The sequence below is a fragment of the Andrographis paniculata genome, unplaced genomic scaffold, assembly GCF_009805555.1.
Source record: "Andrographis paniculata isolate CXL003 unplaced genomic scaffold, ASM980555v1 Contig9END, whole genome shotgun sequence".
Lineage (NCBI taxonomy): Eukaryota > Viridiplantae > Streptophyta > Magnoliopsida > Lamiales > Acanthaceae > Andrographis > Andrographis paniculata.
The window spans coordinates 859,930-874,625 of NW_026137639.1; the positions used below are offsets into that span (position 1 = coordinate 859,930).

General features: G+C 32.7%; 2 protein-coding genes across 7 annotated transcripts; both read left to right on the plus strand.

The window, feature by feature from the left end:
- Positions 1–423: 423 nt before the first annotated feature.
- LOC127244182 (uncharacterized) lies at positions 424–5,775 on the plus strand. 2 transcript variants are annotated; one of them, XM_051264601.1, is made up of 11 exons: positions 425–2,451; positions 2,708–2,935; positions 3,017–3,137; positions 3,378–3,530; positions 3,638–3,870; positions 4,035–4,104; positions 4,188–4,394; positions 4,469–4,695; positions 4,797–4,875; positions 4,953–5,090; positions 5,168–5,775. In XM_051264601.1, exons 1-11 carry the CDS (start codon positions 1,043–1,045, stop codon positions 5,345–5,347), a joined length of 3,045 nt encoding a protein of 1,014 aa, XP_051120558.1. In that variant the 5' UTR covers positions 425–1,042; the 3' UTR covers positions 5,348–5,775. The 2 variants fall into 2 exon arrangements, with proteins under 2 accessions (XP_051120559.1, XP_051120558.1); XM_051264602.1 differs by lacking the exon at positions 5,168–5,775 and having other exon boundaries at positions 424–2,451; positions 4,973–5,096.
- Positions 5,776–6,476: 701 nt separating this feature from the next.
- On the plus strand, positions 6,477–14,421 carry LOC127244052 (uncharacterized). Of its 5 annotated transcripts, XR_007837087.1 has the most exons (5): positions 6,477–6,665; positions 6,800–7,314; positions 8,324–8,435; positions 10,349–10,577; positions 14,033–14,421. XR_007837087.1 is itself a non-coding variant. In XM_051264347.1 (4 exons), the coding sequence occupies exons 1-2, from the start codon at positions 6,557–6,559 to the stop codon at positions 7,261–7,263; spliced, it is 573 nt and encodes a 190-aa protein (XP_051120304.1). In that variant the 5' UTR covers positions 6,478–6,556; the 3' UTR covers positions 7,264–7,314; positions 8,324–8,435; positions 10,349–10,637. The 5 variants fall into 5 exon arrangements, 4 of the variants coding, with proteins under 4 accessions (XP_051120307.1, XP_051120304.1, XP_051120305.1 ...); XM_051264347.1 differs by lacking the exon at positions 14,033–14,421 and having other exon boundaries at positions 6,478–6,665; positions 10,349–10,637; XM_051264348.1 differs by lacking the exon at positions 14,033–14,421 and having other exon boundaries at positions 6,478–6,665; positions 10,388–10,637.
- The last annotated feature ends 275 nt before the right edge of the window (positions 14,422–14,696 follow it).

Here is a 14,696-nt window from a genome sequence, read left to right on the forward strand (position 1 = left end):
TAAATTTTTGTATCCACAATAAATATGACATTATAATTGAGACAAAGGGTGTATTGTTTATTATTACTTCCATTCGACTCGAACGGTCTTATTTCTTTTTTGGATATTTGAATATTAATTATTATATAAAAACGTACTACAAATTAAGATAAAATGACAAAATACTTCTACTATATCTTATAATACTACTATTATAATGATATTTGTGCAAAAACTTATATAAATATAAAGATATTTTTAATGTTATATACAATAACGCAAAAGATAAAGGATATTCTTAGACTCGGGCGTATAGACTATTTTTTATAATACTCCGTATAATTTTTTTATTTAAAATAAAGGAAAAAAGAAAAGACACATACTGAACACAGTTATATATCAGTTGCATTTATTTGGAGACAACCTTATTTGATGGGAAGAGAAAGATTGAAGGTGGAGGAAGACAAGACAGACAGCCCACCTCCATCTTCCTTGATTCAAGGAGAACTAATTTGCCACTTGTTTCTTTCTCCCCCAATTTTCAATTTAGGGTTTAAATCACATTTGACGGACAACACCCTTCTTCCAAAAAAGATCAAATCAAGACTCCTCTTTTTCTAACCAACAATCCACCTAAACCCACCCCAATGTCGTCCAAAATGTTCAATCATTCTCAGTAATTTCGTCGATTCTTAATTAATCGACTTTGTTCTTTCGTTTGACCATTCGTTTGATTTTTACTGCTGGTTCGAAATCCAGAGTGTTGGTCTGACGTGTCCGTTGATCCCTTCAAATTCAATAATTAATCTAATCAAGAACGAGAGGGATATGCCGGTCGTGATTCGTGCGAAAGGACGCTTTTCCATTTCCCACTCATCTGATCTTAGATCTTCCTTCCCGCGGAAGTAATCGAAATTAATTTCCCCCATTTCTGCATCTATCTCTTCTCGATTCTGCGAAGAACAAATTATGATCCAGGAATACCTCCGATGCTGTTGCCGATCTTCCGGAGATAGATAGATGATCGGGATCGGGATCCATCCGGCGCCGGAGTTGATGACTTATGTCGCCGGCCATCGTTGACTTCCACCCACCGCCGTCGCCGTCGCCGTCGCCGTCGTCTCGTAGCCGTCAGGTTTATAATTCGAATTTCTATTCGTTGAACGGCGATTGTTTTGAGCCGTCGGATCGAATGGATCCGAATTTCGGGTTCAGCTCGCCGTCATTGGGCGGCTCTCCAAAGCCCCCCGCCGCCGCCGGACTTTCCCGTCCGCCGCGGTTCGCGAAGGTTCGGAAACCCTCGGCGGGTCACCGCCCCAATTTGTTGAGGTCCGTGGTGCCCGTAATCGGGTCGAGTTTCAACGATTCGGGCCGCGGCGATGCTTCTAGACCTAATTTGGAATCGAATCAACAGAATGTAGGCTGTGGATTTGTGTTTGGTGCAAACAACGGTAATCGGACTGATAAGAGCGATTCAGCTAGCAATCAGACCGACGCCATTGACGATGAGAAGAAGACGAGCGATGCTATGGGGAAATTGGAAATTAATTCAGTCCAATTCGATGGTGGTAATGTGGATGAGCTCCCAACCGACACGAAGAATTCGAACATGGAAGAAGAGCAGGGTAAAGACGACAGAAAATTCGAATTCAGTTTCGGTTCCAAGCTGGAAGGGGGTACATTGCCGCAAAGCATCGAATTCAAGACGCCTGATTTGAAGACACGACCATTGTTCGGTCCATTGATGAAAATCGAGGCGAAGAAGGAATCGAGTAAGGACAGTGGATCAAGGAGAAACAAAGGAAAGGGGAAGGTGAAGGGGAAGAAGAAGACTGCCATGAATTTCCAGCAAGGATTTGTGTTTCAGGAAACTTTGCAGGAATCGCACACAGAATCGTATGGATTCTTCACGCCGATGGAGCTTTCGCCGCGCGACGAGGTGTGGGGAAATGGTAGTTTTTCGAGGGAGAATTCGGTGGGATCGGAGGAGTCCTCAAGTGTTGTCAATGGAGGTGCTAACCCCGATAGTCCGGAGGAAGACTCTGTTTCCGTGGCCGAGAGTGAAAGCTTCAAGTCTGCAGCCGATGAGTTAGATTGCAGCACGGCTGATTTGTTTGTTTTCGGAGCAGAGACAGGGGGAAGCTTGAAAGTCGAGGAACAGAACGGTGATGGTGAGTCAGGATTGATGAAAGATGCGACGCTGCAGAGTTGTTTCACTTTTTCTGCTCCGTCCTGTTCTTTAGCGAATAGTTCGGTGTTGATGAAGAAGAGAAATCAAGCAAAAACTAGTCCTGATTCATCTATTACAGTAGCAGGTTATGAAGATCCGCACGCTTTATTGCAGCTCCGGTCGTTTCAAGTTTCGGGATCATCATCATCATCTCGAGAGCATAATGAATTGATTGCCAAGCAATGCTCTGATGCAGCATTCAGCATTGCAGGGCAGGAATCTTGCGAAACTTGGCGGTTGAGGTGTGTATTCATTTACGCCTCGATTATTTCGTTCTTTTAATTTATGGAATCGAATATAGGTAATATAATAGTGTTTCAATTTCATGAAATATCTATCAGCTCATTCGACATTAAAGAAGTCTTTGCGACAAATCTATTCCTTCCCTATTGAGAAAAACATTTCACTTGCAAAAATCTTAGTGTAAACAAATCCAAGTTGTGTTTACCGATATGAATCTTTGTCGTATTTATCAATCATCGGTTCATTCCATGTTAGGGGGAATCAAGCGTATGCGAAGGGGGATTTCTTAAGAGCCGAAGATTGCTACACTCAAGGAATTCGCTGTGTGTCTCCGAACGACGAATCTAAGGCTCTAATGTTGTGCTACAGTAATCGTGCTGCGACGCGCATATCGCTTGGAAGGATCAGAGAAGCATTAGAAGACTGCATCAGAGCTTCTAAATTAGACTCAAGTTTCCTGAAGGTGCAAGTTCGAGCTGCCAAGTAAGACATTTTCCTTTTTACCTTTCGGCTGTGTTAGAAAATTATTTCTATTCCTTCGTGACTTGTTTTTCAATTTTGAAGCTGTTACCTTTCCCTAGGGGAAGTTGAGAATGCAACTCTGCATTTTACCAAGTGCTTGCAAGATGGTCGTGCGGAGAATAAAGTTTTTATTGAAGCTTTGGAGGGACTTGAGAATGCAAAGGTGGATGAACTTTATATCGATGAGATTAGGAGTATTTTATGATCATGCGCGGTCAAGTATATCTCGTAAATACTATCATTTAAGTACAAGAGTTTGTAGTTAGTTTTTACATGTGGCCTGTTTCTTCGATGCATAACTCATCAATACCGTAAATGTCATCTCCATGTCCAAAATCTGGGTTTCACCCTAACAAAAAGTACGAGTCACTTATTTTCTGTTCTTCATTAAACTGGCTTGCAGAAAGTTGCAGAATGCATAAAACAGGCTGCCGATCTTTTGGGACGGAGATCATCTGGTGATGTAGATTGTGCTGTAAGTGCCATTTCTGATGGATTGAGGATAAGCCCTTATTCGTATAAATTGTTTCAGATGAAAGTCGATGCTCTTCTTTCGGTAAGGACTCATGTCTAGAAAACATCCTACTTGCTGGCCTCTTTCAAGTTGTTAATACACGTATGTCTTAAAGGCGGCATTGTTCCACTCTCTTAATAAAATTACAGCTGAAAAAATACGAAGAGCTGATACAATTCTGCCAGCAGACTCTTGGTTTGGCAGATTCAAATTTTCAGTGTGGTGTTGACGGCGTCAAAAGTTCTGATGTAAAGGGGCCTTCCTCATTCAGGATCTGGTGTGTATCGTTGATCGTAAAGGCCTATTTCTACCAGGGAAAACTCGAGGAAGCAAACAGTTACGTGAAAAAGCAAGAGGTATCTGCTGCATCACTCGTGCAACGGTAATGTCAATATGGTTTGTCTTTAAGAGCACTTTTAACTTTTCTTTCATCGAATTTTGTTGATCTCTATTGAATCCTCAGTGGAGATGACATTTGGTTTGTCTTTAAGAGCACTTTTAACTTTTCTTATCATCGAATTTTGTTGATCTCTATTGAATCCTCAGTGGAGAAAGCCGGTCCCTTGAATCTGAGATTCCTTTGGTTGGCACCATAGACAAGTTATTAAAGCTTAAGGTAAAAATTTGATGATTGTAAAAATTTGATCTTGGCGGATGAATGCCGAATATTTTGACGATGAAAAAACCTTCGCTTTCTAGGCTGCAGGAAACGAAGCCTACAAATCAGGAAAGCATGCCGAAGCCATCGAACATTACACTGCCGCAATATCACAGTCTGTCGAGTCACGTCCTTTTGCAGCAATATGTTTCTGCAACCGTGCGGCTGCAAATCGCTCGTTGGGTCAGATCATCGACGCCATTGCAGATTGCTGCATTGCAATCGCCCTCGATGGGAGTTATTACAAGGTTTACAAAAAGTTCTCCGGTCGTTATATAACCCTGTTTGAAAAACATTCTCACGGGACTTTGTACCGTTGCAGGCCCTGTCTAGACGAGCCGCGCTTTATGAGATGATCAGAGATTACAGTCAGGCCGTTGCAGATCTCCGAAAACTTGTTTCTCTCCTCACCAATGAACTAGATAAGAAAATAAATCAATCCGGTAACAAAACGGAGTGCGCCAACGAGCTCAGACAAGCTGGTTTCAAACTTTCGGAAATGGAAGAAGCATCTAGAAGCGAGATTCCCTTGAATATGTACCGCATTTTGTAAGTACTTTTTTAATCCTCATCCGCCATTTTAAGACATTTTGTTCGTCGACATTGTTGAATTGTCAGAATAGTGTATTTAACTTCCTGCGTCGTTACAGGGGAGTTGATCCGGCAGCTTCAGCATCCGACATTAAGAAGGCTTATCGCAAAGCCGCGTTAAAGTATCATCCGGATAAGGTTTGAAATATATACGCATATACATACATATAGCTTCATTGATCAATTCTTTATTTACGAGACATTTATCGATGTAGGCTGTTCAATCCTTGATTAGAAATGAAAACACGGACGACGTCATGTGGAAGGAAATAGCCAAAGAGGTACATAAAGACGCAGACAGGCTCTTCAAAATGATCGGAGAAGCCTACGCAGTGCTTTCAGACAGCGCAAAGGTAATCACAATCGTACAATACATACACGATTCGCATCAATTCCTCGCATGGCACACAATCCTTGTTTCTTTTAACAGCGGTCGAGGTATGATTTGGAAGAAGAGACACGAAATGCGGCAAACCGAGGCAACGGAAACAATCCGATGAAGCACCATTCGGATATCCATTACAGCAGCAGCAGCCGGCGAAACTGGCACGACCCTTGGAGGTCATTCGGAAACTCCTCAGAAAGAAGCCACTACAATTGGTACTCGTAAAAACTACTTGTGCATATTTCTTGCACGGCATTTTTAATCATCGCGGCTACAGATGAATCTTGACGAGGCCATGCATATCATGTTGCCTTTTCAACCGGCTGGAACTGGCTTCGGCGTCCGTTCATCGTGCTTGCAGCCTCTGATGCGAAGAACAGGTGAAAGTGTGGGAGACTGACCCCAAAGGAGGTAGAGGAGAGACAAGGATTAGGTCTGGCATATACATATATATATAGAGAGAGAGAGAAGAAGAAGAAGAAGAAGAAGAAGAGGCATTTGATGTGTTCGATGTAGCTAATAATAATGATAAGTTGTAACTAAATTTTTTGTGTTTGTATTATGGAACAGAGTGAGTGTTACAGCGACACTGATATATGTTGTATGTTTGTATCTGTGAGTTATTAAGTAATAAAGTGGAAATTTTTAATGTATGTATTCGGTTTATTATTATTATTATATTTTTATTATTTCTATGATACGAGAATTTGCAATCACTATTTGAAAGTGCGGTGACTGTGTTTCTTTCTTTCTTTTTATTTTTTTGAATTAAAATAATACTATTTAATATGATATAAATAAATATTTGAGTTTGAGTTTAAATTTGAATTTTAAATAATAAAATTTTGAATTAAAATAATTAATTGATTTTATATAAATATGTATTAATATAATATTTTGAATATAAAAAATTGATTTTAATATAATATAATAAATAAAAAATAATATATGTTTAATTTGATTCGAGGGAAAAAAATTATTTAGAATAGCAAAATAAAAACCCCACAAACAAATACACTATTTTTTATAAAGATAAAAGATAATAAAAATGTAGCTCTACAAGATATGACCGGTTGGTGTGATGGTTGAATTTGTGAGCATGAGGTCAAAGTCTAGTAACTAATTAATCTTCACAATTAATGACAAAAATTAATTTCACCATCCATGATCATTTTGATTTTGGTATTTACTTAATTAGGAAATTAATATTAGACGCAAGGAAGGAAAGAGATAAACTCGTGCTTTGGAAGAATGATTCATCAGCCGCAAAAGAAACATTCAAATGTGAGCTAACGTACAATCAAACCGACCTATCATCAACACATGTATGTATGTATGTATATATATATATATCTGATTCCTAATTCGAAACGTCTCTAGCCACTGGATTCATCTCTATCGCTCAATTAAACGATCCTGTTCTTCAATCAAGCTATGGGGAAGAAGATGAGGATATTCGGCGACGGCAAGATCAGGACGCCATCGCCATCGCCATCGCCATGCATGCACCGCCGATCGAGAAAACACCAGAAATCGCACAAAAGTACGCGCTCCATTCGATTCGATTCGATTTGGCTTCTTTCTTCGTTGATTAATTGTGTTTTCGAATTATGATTTGATGAATTTGGGATGGATGAATTCGGCGATTTCTGATAATTAGGGTTTCGTCATTGGCAGCAATTTGGGTGCCGGCGGTTCCGTCGTGGGAGAAGGAATTCTGCTACGAAATCGGGCGATTCAATTGGGCGAATTTTGTGCAAGCGAAGAAGCAAACCGAACTCGCGCCGAAGATCTTCGACTGGAACGACTCCGCCGCCGAGGAGGCGTTCCGCCGCGCGAAGGCGGCGTACTTCGCGCGAATTCACGGCCAGCCAGTCGATTTTCCCCAATTAGGGTTCATTCCCAGCCCTGATATGTACATCGATGAGATCAATTGGGATAACAATGGCGACGGTGAAGATTATTCGGATTTGAACGCGGATGAATTGACGGAATTCGACAAAATTGCGGATCCGAAACAGGAAATTTTCTTGGATTGGCGCTGCATTCCGATCGAGGACATTAAGCCTACTGGTTGGGTTGTCAACGTTGAAAAAAACTCCAGAGGCAGAGACTTGACAGGGATGATCGTCGGGGGATGATGAATCAATTGAAATCCTTACAGATTCGATCATGATCATCCATAAATAAAGGTTAGTTGCTAAATATGATTACTCCAATAATTGCATGCCTCCCATTCTTGAAATTTTATATTAAACCAATTCTTGCTTCTTTATGCTTAAGGGTTGAAAGGGATTCTTTAACATTCCCGTTCAAGATGCTATATATAATCTCGACTGTCTAACTTTGGCTTTGTTGTTATTTAAGAATAGATACCAAGTTTTATCTTAAAAAAATCAACTAGTAATAAGTGAAGTTGTCAATTTTATAATCTAGAAAGACTAACTATGGCTTTGTTATTAAGAATGGATACCAAGTTTTATTTTAAAATCAATTAGCAATAAATAAAGTTGTCGATTTTATAATCTAAAAGGACTAACTATAACTTTGTTGTTATATTAAGAATGGATTCCAAGTTTTATTTAAAATCAATTAGTAATAAATGAAGTTGTGAAAGACTTACAACTTATAAGCAAGAGCAGCTTCCAACCATTAGTAATGTGAGATTCTTCAACAAAAATTTGTTCTTAATGAAAATATGTTTAAAAACTATACCTTATGAGAGGTTAGAATGAAATTTTATTAGTTAGTAAAGATGTGTAAAAATTTTTATATTTTTGCTTTATGATTTTATGTATAAAATTATTATATGTATAAATCAATATTTCATTTGTCCAGTAAAAATGGAACGATTTTTTTTTAAAAAAAAAATGTTTTTTTTAAAAAATAAGAAAAGAAAATTAGTGGAGAGTATATTTGAAATTTTAATTAGTAATTAAAAAATAAAAATAATAAAAATAGTGACATTGATTGTATATAAAATATTAAATTGAAGGTAATGGTTAAATATAGATTCATTATTATTATTATTATTATTCATTTACTTTTGTGATAAATTTATGGGACTACCCTAAATTCTCATTTTCTCTAAAATAATCTTGTGATAATATAGTTTAAGGTAATAATAATCATATTTGTGACAGTGAAAATTAATTACATGTTATTTTATATTTAATCATATTTTATTTTCTTTTGTGTAAGGAGTTACTCATTGATTTTTGACATGGCCATATTTGAATATGGTTCAAATGTTTTGCAACGGAATGAGGATGACAATGTAAAGGAGCTAGAGCAGAGCGGCACATGGATCAATGTAAGTTCCACAACTCCTATATATATATATATCAATATAATCACAAATAAATAAATAATACAAAAAACTAGCATACATATGAAGAAGACAAGTCTAGTACTTTGATTATGGAAATACTAGTATTAGAATCCAGCTTTCTCATGTCATTGATAAAAAATTTGCACTTTTTTTTTTTTTTTTTTAATGACGTGAAAACCCGCAGTCGCTACCGAAAATGCAAAATTTGTACTTTGATTTATGGCCCTTTTGACTTATAATTTTTTTTTAATTAGTTACGTTGTATAATATGTTGTGGGGCCACCTTTTATATATATATATATTTATTTATTTATTGCTAATGCAAAAAATTGACCACCACTAAGCAGCAGTTTAAACATCAAAATCAACCAAAGCCGGGAGTTAAACACAAGTATTCTCATGCATGTTTTTTTTAGTACATGAGCCTTTTTGACTTCTCTAGTCTTAGGGTGTGTTTGTTTGAGATTGAGATTTGAATAGTAAAAATTTTGAATTAGAATAGTTGTATGATGTGATATAAATAGACGTTGATGTGATGTTTTGAATGTAAAATTGATTTTAGTATAATACAACAAATAAAAAATAAGTGTTTGATTTGATATTTTTGGAAGAGAAAAAATTGATGAATAGTGAAAATCTTTGAGAATCCTCCAAACAAACACACCCAAATTAATTTATCTATGTAACATACATGATATTATCTATATATATATATATATATATTATCTTTATATGTTTTCGAAGAATTTTATCTTTCAAATTTTACTGTTGGGGGATGGTATATTTTTTTTATTTAAAAAAAATACATATTTTTAAATATTATTTAGATAAAATCAAACTAAGTATTTTCAATTAAAATCCAAAGAAACACACATTTACACATTACTTTAATCTTTTATATTTTTCATTATGTGAATTCTATTAATTTGTAGAATATTTCAACTAAATATATAAAAATGATTTAAATTATCCTATTAAAATTTCACGTAATTAACAATATATGCATGCAGAATGGACAAGATAGAAGTACTGCTGTAACTTACTGTAAATATTGGCGTATTATTATTATTATTATTATTATTATTATAGATACAAGAATTTATGTAAAATATAATTAATGATTAATTAATATTTATATTAGTAAAAATAATTATTATAAAATAAAAATAATTATAGATTAAAATTAAAATAACTAAATATTTTATTAAAATTTTTAAAAAAATATAAAAATTAAAATGTATAATTATTTTTCCAAAAAAAAATGACAAATTACGTGAGAACGAACGAAAATAAAAAATAAAAACAAATTATGTGGGAAGAAGAGAGTAATAATATTAATAATCTAGTCTAGTACAATCAATTTGAGGTAAGGTGTGTTGGGTTTTTAATTTATTTTTATAATTTTATATAAATATATGTTTTTTAAAAATCAAAATCAAAATCAAAATTCAATATATAAAGCATACAATAAATACTAAAAAAATCCTAAGATATTATTGTTCTAATTTCAATTTAATTTATAAATTTTCATACATATATATGCAACGGTAGAACTAAAAAAATGACATAGGCATACTGTGAGATGAAATTAGCAAAAAAACTTGTACTCTCCCTGTTTAATTACAGTGGATAGTTAAAAATAGTGTAATAATATTTTTGTCTTTAGTTTTTGATATAAAAATAATGATGCGATGTAACGTAAAAATATTTGAAAAAAAAATTAAAATATTTAATAAAATATTTACTTTGTTATTGAATATTTCAAAATAAAAATATATATATTTTCTAACTGGCTGAGCGAGTACAAAGGCTCAAACATCATTTTCACTAAATTTTCATATTAATTTGTTTTTTTCACCAAACGGCGCCTTTCCGTGGGAACCAAATAAACAAAGACCGTTCAGAGTGACTCAAATTGGGGCCCACTCTGTCAGGTGATGCAGCAGATGACGTGTCCAGTCTCACGTGATAGGAGTGACGGACGAAATGCTACGCGGCGGCTCGGAGCAGGGGCAAAATCGGCACACAAATGATTACAGCTGTCCGAATGGGGAACCGGACACGTGTCGACTGATGGAGAGCTTTGCACAACGGCTCGTGCCGACACCAGACTCTACGCCCAATGTAATGCCACACCTAAAATAACCTACTTTTATTTTTTTTAATTATATTATTTTTCTTACACTTGCATGCCTTATTGCATCATTTAAAAATTTTACTCTCTCCGCATTGGGTGTCCTAATTACGATAAAGACGGGAATTTATAATAAATATAATTAGTTTATACTTAAAAATATATTATTATAAATAATTAACTTATAATATCAATTATTATAGATTAAAATTAAGATGACTAATTTATTTAATTAAAATTTAAAAAAATTATGGTTAGAAAATATAAAATGATCATTTTCTATAAAATGAAAGTGATATGAACAGACAAAAATGGCAACATGGACATGTTAAATGAGACGGATAGAGTAAAAAATAGTACTACTTTCGTCCCACATTGGATGTCGTGGTCACTGTAAACCGATAATTTATGATAAATATAATTACTAGATAATTAAGAATGCATTATTGAAAATAATTAACTTATAATATAAATTATTATAGATTAAGATTAAGATAACGAATTATTTTAATTAAAATAAAAAAAAATTAGAAAATTTAAAATAAGATTAAAATGAATAATTATTTTTTGAAAAAAAAAAAAGTGAAAATGAAATATAAGACGGACAAAAATGACAATATGAACATGATAAGTGAGTCGGATGGAGTATTAATTTAATCAAAATACATATGTGGCAATGTGATAAGAATTATTGTAAATTTGACTTTTTGACCAACGATATAATTCTGTTCACCAATCATGATGCGACATGTGTGCACGCCTTGCTTTTTTCGTATTTTACTTTTACCTATTATATATACATATATTTTTTTAGTGGAAAAAATATCTAATTAAAATATTGTAGTATTGAAAATGTAGAATAAATTTTCGTGAGTGAATAAATAAAACGACACTTTCTCAGGCCAAATTTTGACAATTTTGAGAATCTTTTTTATTTAATAATGCAGAGTTTTGTCTGTCTTTTATTTCCTGTTTGGTCACGTTTCATTTTCCTTTTATTTTTGTTTTTAGCATTGTGAGGATGGCTTAAAACAAATTACTTACATAGTTACATGAAATAATAATATATATATATATTTAGAAATTGATTCTATATATATATATAGATGAAATGTTTAGGTATTTCAAAATTTATAATTCAATTATAATCAATATATTTATAGATAATAAAACTATATATAATATCAATCAATAAATAAATATATCTATGTAGTATTAGCATACATAAAATTTAAAAAATGTAAGGAATTTTTAAATATAATATGTATTTTTTAAAAAATGTGTAGAAATACAATATTACAAGTAATTTTTTAAAATAATTTTTACAATATTTATACAAAATCTTTCCGTAAGGAATGACTTGTGGTATGGGAGTGAACTTGTGACCGTGAAATCATGAATATAATTATTATATTAATTTTGCTCCGATCAAAATTTAATACATTGATAACTACGTCGAAGGGAATATTAATTTATTTAATGTTTATAGTTTGCATTTTTCATAATTTGTTATGTTCAATTATTTTTTATTTTTATATTACCGTAATTATGTTGTATTCGTGTACACTATAGATATGATATTATAAAACTCGTATAATTAAGAAATAATAAAAAAAAAGAAGCATATTAATAAAAATAATTATGATATAATATAAATAATTATAAATTACGGAACTATTTAGTTTAAATTAAAGTCAATAGAATTGTAGATTAGAAAATAAAAAATTATAATTAATTTGTGTTTTTGTTTTTTTAGATAATAGTAAAATATGATATGTAGGACAAATAACAATATGAATACAAGATGTGAGAGATATGGAGTATAATATACTGTATGTATTAATTATTTTAATTTCACATTCTTTTATAAAAATATTAAAACAAAAAATATACTTCTTTCATTTCAATACAATAGTCTTATATATTATTTTTGTTCATTCCAAAACAATAGTATTGTTTCCATAAATAACCATATCACCGTAAAATGACCCTTACTTTTTTATTTTTATTACACAATTGCCATTATTTTTTACACTAAAACACTCACAAGAGCAAAAAAGTTTTTTATCCATATTTTTACTAACTACTACTAATATAATATTAATATTTTTTAAATCTCGTGTTCAGTCAAATTAAGACTATATTTATGGGAGGTCGGAAGTATAGTTTTACAAAGGAACATTCTAGATATCCAAGGAGGTTTGTGATTTGAAATTTGAAGAAAGCAATGATTACCATGAAGACAACACACATACAGAGAGAGCTCAAATGCAAATCAACAACAGCCAATCATCAACTCTATGCATGTGTATTTCTCTATTTTTATCTTTCTTTAATTTTATCTCATGGCTTCGTTTAAATATATATAAGTTTTTGAAAGTTTCAATATTTTGCAAGTAGTGTGATATATTTTATGTGTTATTTTATTAAAAAAATATATTTAATATGATATATATTGTTTTTTTGAAAAAATATAATTGTCATAAATTGGGTTAAAATTAAGTTGGAAACATATTCTCACACAAACAGAATACTGTATGTATATTTCAAATACCACATATTAATATTTATTTTAATTTACAATATATATTTTAATTTTAAATATCTTTTCAATATACTTTATTCGTCCCACATAATTTGTCTTTATTTTCTATTTTCGTTCGTCTCACATAACTTGTCATTTTCTTTTCTCTGAAAATATTATTATCCACTTTAATTAAACTATTTACTTTATTTTAATTTTAATATATAATTATTTTTACTAATATATTTATTAATTACTTACTAATTATATTTTACATAAACTCTCGTATCTACAGTAATATGTCCAAAATATATGGGACGAAGGGAGTACATCACACTATATATCTATTTCTTTAAATAAAACTCAAAATTACAAAAAAAAAAAAAAAAACTCTCTTAATTACAAAACAGTCTTAAGACATATATGTAAGTGCTAATATGATCTAATGGCTTTCATGACACCACAATATTTATCATCACCCACACCCTGTAAACATATAATAATAATAAAAAAAAATTATATTATTATTATTATTATTATTATTATTATTATTATGGAATTCAACCAATTTAGTTTGCACATTATTGAATTGAAGAATGAGCGCTAATATTAAATACTCCCATCACCTTTCTTTAAATAGAGTTGGCAAGAATCAAATGTAGCATCAAAATATCAATGCTGCAATAATATTAATAATACCATTAATAATTGTGTGTGCATATATGTATTTATTACTATTATATTTATATTTATATTCATATTTATGTTTGCATATGGGCATTCAATTTCAATATTGTGTGTGTGTGTGTGTGAATGCATTTGCCACACTCTTTTTTTAGAGCCCAAATCTAATTCGAAATAAAGTATATAAATAAATAAATATTAATATTTTATTATTATTTTTATTTCTGTTATGTGCAGAGAGACAGGGTGAGAGGGAAATTTATGGCGCCAGGAAATCAACGGTTGGATGCAGATACCTTTTTCTGATCTAACAGCTGGGAGTTAGCGGATCACAGCTGGCGCCACGTACGGTGCGCTGCACCGGATTACGCACGCAGCTAATACGTCGCCGTTTTGCCTCTCGTGCCTGTCCCCCTTTACTTTTTGTCTCAACGGCCTCGATTATCTCGGGACTTCAACTCCCTGGACTGCCTGCCAATAACTCTGGACTGGGACTACTAATGGAGCACCGCAGCTGATATGTCCATTTTGGGAAGAAGTTTGAAATTAATTTGACATTAGAAAAATCTTGGGAAGACATTGATCGATGAAATATATATTAGGGAAAAGTGAATTAAAAAAATAGTTATAGAATAATAATGTTTGTAATATGAATAAACACGCGGACAATCTTGTCACATCATTTCAATTTGAAAGGTGTACAAATAAAATCCATGTAATGTAATGGAGGAGGGTTCAAACTTCTAGAAGCAAATCAAAAATAATAACAACCCTATTTGACCACCAAAAGGCAGGGGTAAGAAGGTCTTTTCATTTTACTAGGGGAGGGATCCTATGTGGCAGCTAGTTTTTTTCAAATTTCCACGCTCGACGGTCAAAGCGGTATCCACAAATCAGGAAT